We start from the raw sequence: 6220 nt of genomic DNA on the forward strand, positions 1-6220 counted from the left end.
GGCTTCTGTGCAATGAACTGGAACAAGCTCTACTATTTTATCGCTGAATGTTTCCTACATAGCTTTTTGAGCTGACTCGATGAATTTTTCAATTTGTATCTTTATCTGTTTCTAACTCTTTTATACGGCACGCAAGTCTATCCTTTCGCAGCTATTCTGGCGATCTGCTGTCTGTTGTGCTTCTGTTTTCGTATATTGGATTATAACAAGTTTGGAAGCATAGAGACAGCATAGATTCATTTTCCGTGCCACCCTCTCGCAGCAACTAACTACCCACAACAACTTACCTGCATCTAACTAACCCCCACAACTACTCCCTAACTGCCTACCGCCTAGAGAGCTCACTACCCCTGCCTACAACCTGCACCTACCCACAAACCAGCCTACGCGCTGCGCCTGCTCATGTTCTTAACTAAAATTGGCTGTTTCTAATTTTATGTTGCTTTGTTTTTTTTAGGTTTTCCTGATGTAAATGGGGTTTTTAATTTTTTTCGCACGACTCTCCAATTCGTTCCGAATTTTACCTCAGGCAATTTTGTTCATTACTTGAACTTCGTGTTTTGTTTACCAAATTTGACTTCTGTTTTAGAACATTGACCTCTGTTTTCAAACATTGGACTGTAACAATAGCTCAGGTACTTCTACATTGTAATAAGGAACTGCTGGTAATATTCAAGACCGAAAATTATTTTTTGAAAACATACCCACTCAACCTTCTCTTTCTGTGGTTCTAGCCCCCAACCACTTTACCTCCCCCCTAACCGTAGTTAGAAACAGTGTCTATATTTTGTTTAAATAATTTTATTAGGAACGTAACTGAATTATCTGACTTTTAGACACGAGTCGTGATTCGTTGCTGTTACTCAACCGTTTATGGTTTTTTAGCTGAAGCCATTTCTTTGGGTAGAACTTCTATGACTGTTGTTTTGAAACATTGGCTTCTGTTTCCTAACAGTGAACATTCAGCAGTTGCTTTTTTTGCGAGTACGTTACAGTTAGGAACTGCTGGTAATACTGAAGGACGAAGACGGGCTGTTTTTATTAGTTTTACTAGCATAAGGGTCCCTCCTATCCAAACTACAAAGAGACCCCAACCTACCACGCCATCAACCCCCTGCCCTTTTAGCTCCCCCTTCCCCGACAAAAACTTACATACAACTACACCTACTTAATTGACTTGAACTTTGACTTCTTTTTCTGAAAATTGATTTCAGATTTAGAACGTCGGCTTTTTCGAATATGACCTTAAAAGTAGCTTAGTTTCTAGTGTATAGGTAATAGAAACTGCTGGAAAAATTCAGGGTCAAAAGGTAATTTTGAGGAGTTTTGAGTCCCTCTTACCTACGCAAACTCCAAACCTAAATTGCACTCCCTTCAACACCCAACTACCCCTTCCTCTACAACCCCCAACTTACCCAGCTCCCCGCCAACCCCCTGTCCACATACTCCCTCACCTATCTGGCCGCCTACCTACCTCACAGCACCCACCCATCATCTACAACCCAGCCCCCTCCCCGGCACCTGCAACCCCACTGTACGCCCACTGTAAGTTAAATTTTCTACATGATGGATGTAATTTCTTGGATTTACTGTTCTAAAAGTATGCGCTTCACCGATTAAGTCTGAAAGAGGTAGATTTTTGAAATGAAGGGAGGTTCTTAGAATTTGACCCTTCCCTCTTTGCCATCCCTCCCCGCCCAAGTTAGCCCCCCCCCCCCTCACATCGCCCCACTCCACCTCCTTCGAACCGTGAACCCGAACACTTACCCCCACGCGCTAACCTCCCTAAGTGGCGCAGCTAGCTTAATGACGAAGCCAAGCGCTGTCCAGTTTGAGACCAATTCACCCGAAGATCTCAAGAATAGCTATTTAAACTTTTAATTTACTTAACATTTTTCAGACGATACGCTGTCTGCTGATCAACCCAAATCCCGAATCAGCTCTCAACACAGACGCCGGAAAGCTGCTGTTGGAAAACTACGAACAATACTTTTCTCGTGCTAAAATGATGACGGAAGTGCACGCATTCCCAGAAACCAAAATGAAACAGCTCCTCTTCCCAAGTTTAATGAACAACTTAACTGACAAAGAAAACAATGCCTCATGCTCCGATGGAGTTCTAACAGATAGTTCTAATCCTAATTTAAACGAAAACACTGCAGGACCCAGCGCTGCTAAACAACACAAGTCAGCTGCCTTGACGAACCCGACAGAGAAAGCCAGGTTAAAAGCCATGAAAGAGAAAAAACGTCTTTTAAAACGACTTTAGTTTATTCATAGGCAGCCCTATTGTATACATTTTTGTTGCATCGGAACGATGATTTATGAAAATCGTGCAGGCGTGCTTTTGTCTGCGTTTATCTAACTATCTATATATATTTTCTAAATTTACATTTACCGAAAATTAAATTCACCGAAAAAATATTAGTTGGGTGAAAGTGACAATACTTGAGCAAAAATGAGAAAAGGTTAAAATTGAATTGGGTTGAAAAGGTGTCTTGCGTTACTAACTGCAGCTTATCACCAATACTTTTTGAATGATTTAGAAATCTCTAATGTGAATTAGTTGAAAAGGTGGAATAGTTTCGGTGCAATAGAATGTGACGTGAGTGGTTTTGTTTGATTGCAGTGGCGAAGAGACTTAATCCTGATGTTAATTGTATCTCATAGTGATGCTACTACTGATAGTTTGTGCAGAAGATTTATTTTTAGAGGTGTCGTATGTTGAAGCTTTGTTTTGCATTGTTTTGTTTTGCATTTATATTAATTAATTCACGCAATTTTACATAAACGATTACCACTTTTGCTGGCCTCCAAGTCAGGTAATAGTCAGTGCAGGTAATAGTTAGGTTAACAATATGAGGAGTTATAGAAAATTTGGAAGTTTGTTGAAAGTTTCTGCTAAAACTGCTTCGAAACGTAAGACAATTGTAACTATGAAATCAAGGTTATATCATGTTATAACTAGTATTGCTGAACATGTGATAATGTTGTTATGAAGAAAAGAGACTGTCGCTATTGCTCATAAGTTTTGTCTGATTGGTCCTCATTTGTCTCCATTTAGGTTTCAATAGTGAAGAGTTTGAAATGACATCTACGATTTCTACTTGCTCCGTCAATCGACTGATAAAATTATAGCCGGAAGAATTCAGGAAACGACTCGACATTGTATACCTCCAAATTAACTGACTTTTCAAATAGCTTTTATCTCCTTGCAGAACGCATCTATGCTGAGAAAACAACAGTTTTAAGTCAGAACAAAAAAATTGCCAGAAAAAATTAACAGGAAAGATTTGGAAAATTCGATCGATTAATAGCCGCCGTCAGCCTCTCAGTGGCTATTATTTAGGCGCTCTCCTTTTTTTACAATTCAAAGAATTTGAATTGTATTGGGGCGCTGTCTTTTTTTAAAAGATCTGTTCACACATTTTCAAGATTTTTGAAGTCAAATCGGAGTGGTGATTTTGGTCACGCCGAAACAGGAAGTGGAGCGAAAAAGCGAGTGGTTTTGCGACGTGAAGTTTTTTTTGCTCTAAATTTAAAGCAGAGAGAGAAAGCGGTGTATGAACGAAACTTTGCTTTCTAGCTAGTGGTTTTTTGTTCACATGCGGCAATTTCATTTTGATTAGTTGCTCTTGAACCAAGTTCATAGCAATTATTGTAAGCGTGTTGGTCTTTTTTATGCAAATTTTTCGCTTGACCATTTTGCGCTTTTCTTCTAGAGCATTCTTTGACTTCTCGAGTGAGTTTTTCACGTTTTCGTTCTTTATTTTTGAGTGATCTCAATTGCTCTCACTCCGATGTAAAGCTTGTTGCTAATATAAAGTCGTTTGCAGCATTGCAAAAATAAGGCCCAAATAGCACAGTCAACAGTGCATATTGTTATGAAGCGGGAGATCAATGGTTCGAATCTCGGGGGGTCAATTTTTTCACCCGCCTGTCGTTCGAGAGCAATTCTTCCGACATTAGTCGAATTTTTTTTAATAGCCGCCCTCATCATCTCAGCCGGCTATTATAGCGCTCCTATTTTTTTTTTTACTTCGTCCAATAAAAAAATGTTTCGCTTTACCTCATTTTGCCGCCTTTTCAACATTTTGCGTGAAATCTTTTTGACTTCTCTAGGCTAGTTTCTCTTTTCTCTCATTCTGCTAAAAGTGATTTTGAACATCAGTTGCTCAGCAAAGCAATTCAAAATGAACAGAGTTAGTACAAAAATGGATGTCAGAAATAGAAACGGGATAAACCCATAAAGCCCAATTTTAGATGCCCGCTATTTGAACGTCGTTCCTATAAGTCTTATTTACCATCTCTAATGCTTATTGTTATTGATAGTAGCCCCTGTAGCCTCTCTCTAAGAAACAGAAGTATGTTCAACTACGAAATGCCATCAAAATAAATCGGACTTAAAAAAATGTTTTTGTACAAAAATCTTTTTTTTTCAATATCTTCTGTTATTTCAATCCCAATCATGCTTATTGGAATCAACGGCGGCTATTTTCCGGCAATCTGCCGGGTATGTTTCTTATTTTTTGTATCAAATTTTTTTCTAAATGGTTTTCCCAATACATTCATAGTTCATTCTAGGACTAGTTGTTTGTTTGAACCAATTTCCTAGTTCTGGCTAGTGGTTTTTTGTTCACATGCAGCATTTTGACATTGATTTTCTGTTTTTTTCTCATCTGTTTTTTTCTCATCTGATCTGTCCTGCTGTGTTTTTTATATTCACTTTAACTTTTGATCACGTTTTTCGGTTTACATAGGTCACGATTTTCACAATTGCCTTACTTCAATCTCTTTATATTGACTGGATTTTTAAAGCTTCAGATTTTGATTTAAGTAATGTAATGAATACGATCAAATTCAAAAAAGTGGGATAAACATTTAAAGTCCGGCCATTAAGTCATAATGCATTAGGTTTTGAAAGTTCATTAAAGCTGGAATTAGTATTACGTTTAATAGCCTGCAGTTTAGAAGCTGATTTAAGTACAATTTTAGAATCTAACCGAATATGCAGACCAAATAACATCACTATGAAACTTAGAAATTTTCTAACAATTTCTTTTAATTTTTTAATGTTTCAATGCGAATGTGCGTCAAGTGGGACAGGCGGCTTTTTCCGGCAATTTACCGGCTGTTTTTCTTGTAGTACAAGTACACATACAAACGAAAAACGTTTCATGCAATCAAATCTTTTTATCCAATCACAAAATATCAGCCAAGCCTTAATGAGCTTACAAATATCTATTTTCGAAGAAAAGAAAAATTATCAGAAATTTAAATTTGTAAAGTTTCTCATTTTTTTGTCAAGTTGCAGAGGAAGAGACAACCTTTTAGCAAAAGAAACTTGCATCCTTTGTAGAAAAATAGCCTACGGTCATGAGGCTTTAATTCAAATACTAACAAATTCAATAAAACGATACAACGGGACAGAAGTCGTAAAGACTGAAAATCAGCAAAATAGTTGAATAGTTTTCAAATTAATAACCAAAAAGACAAAGAATATACAGGCAAAAAAATTTAAAATCAAAACTAAGATCACAATGCTATTCGTAGAAAGTAATTAGCAGTCAAAATGTTTGGCTGCACGGGGCCCTTATGGCCTGAACGATTCGCAGTCGTGAGGATTGGGGGATAAAGTGAGGGGATGATTTGGGGGGGGGGGTTGTGGATGAGTGTGCATGGTCAACCTAAGAACCACCCTTCACACCATATTTATTAGTCTGCAAAACAGCTTCTGTAAATCGCATACTTGGAGACTAGTGAGCTGAATGCTCCAAGAGAGCTTAATGCCCTCTGGGCGCTACCTGTTTATCCCGTTTTTGAGGATGTGGAGTCGATTTGGCCAGATGAAAAATCGGTCAAGCGAAAAGTCGCAGAAGACCAACAAGAGTAATAATTGCTGCAAACTTTGTTTGAGAGCAATTAAATAAAAATACCTCACGTTTTAAAGAGGCATTCAAAGCGTGAAGTATCAAAGGCAAATTACCATATGCAATGGTTTTTGAAAAAAAGATCCGCTTCAAGATACAAAAATGAAATTAATTTTAAAAAAGCCAAAATTGACTTAAAAGATTGGAAAATATGTGCTCATTTAGAACTTAAAATTCATTATTGGGCTCTCAAAAACACTGTGGTATCGATTTCAGAGGTTCACATAATAATACCGCCTCTTCTATTTCTACAGAAATCAAGCAAAAAACGATCAATTGGACGAAAAGAC

General features: G+C 37.7%; 1 protein-coding gene across 1 annotated transcript in view; it reads left to right on the forward strand.

The window, feature by feature from the left end:
* LOC142345864 (ubiquitin-conjugating enzyme E2 S-like) overlaps positions 1-2794 on the forward strand; it is a 309073-nt gene extending 306279 nt beyond the window's left edge. The window contains exon 4 of the mRNA XM_075398291.1: positions 1901-2794. Within this exon, the coding sequence (XP_075254406.1) occupies positions 1901-2269 (369 nt within the window). The 3' untranslated portion in view covers positions 2270-2794. The remainder of the gene's footprint in view (positions 1-1900) is intronic.
* The last annotated feature ends 3426 nt before the right edge of the window (positions 2795-6220 follow it).

Source organism: Convolutriloba macropyga, chromosome 9 (genome assembly GCF_964194025.1).
Source record: "Convolutriloba macropyga chromosome 9, txConMacr16.3, whole genome shotgun sequence".
NCBI classification, from domain to species: Eukaryota; Metazoa; Xenacoelomorpha; order Acoela; family Convolutidae; genus Convolutriloba; species Convolutriloba macropyga.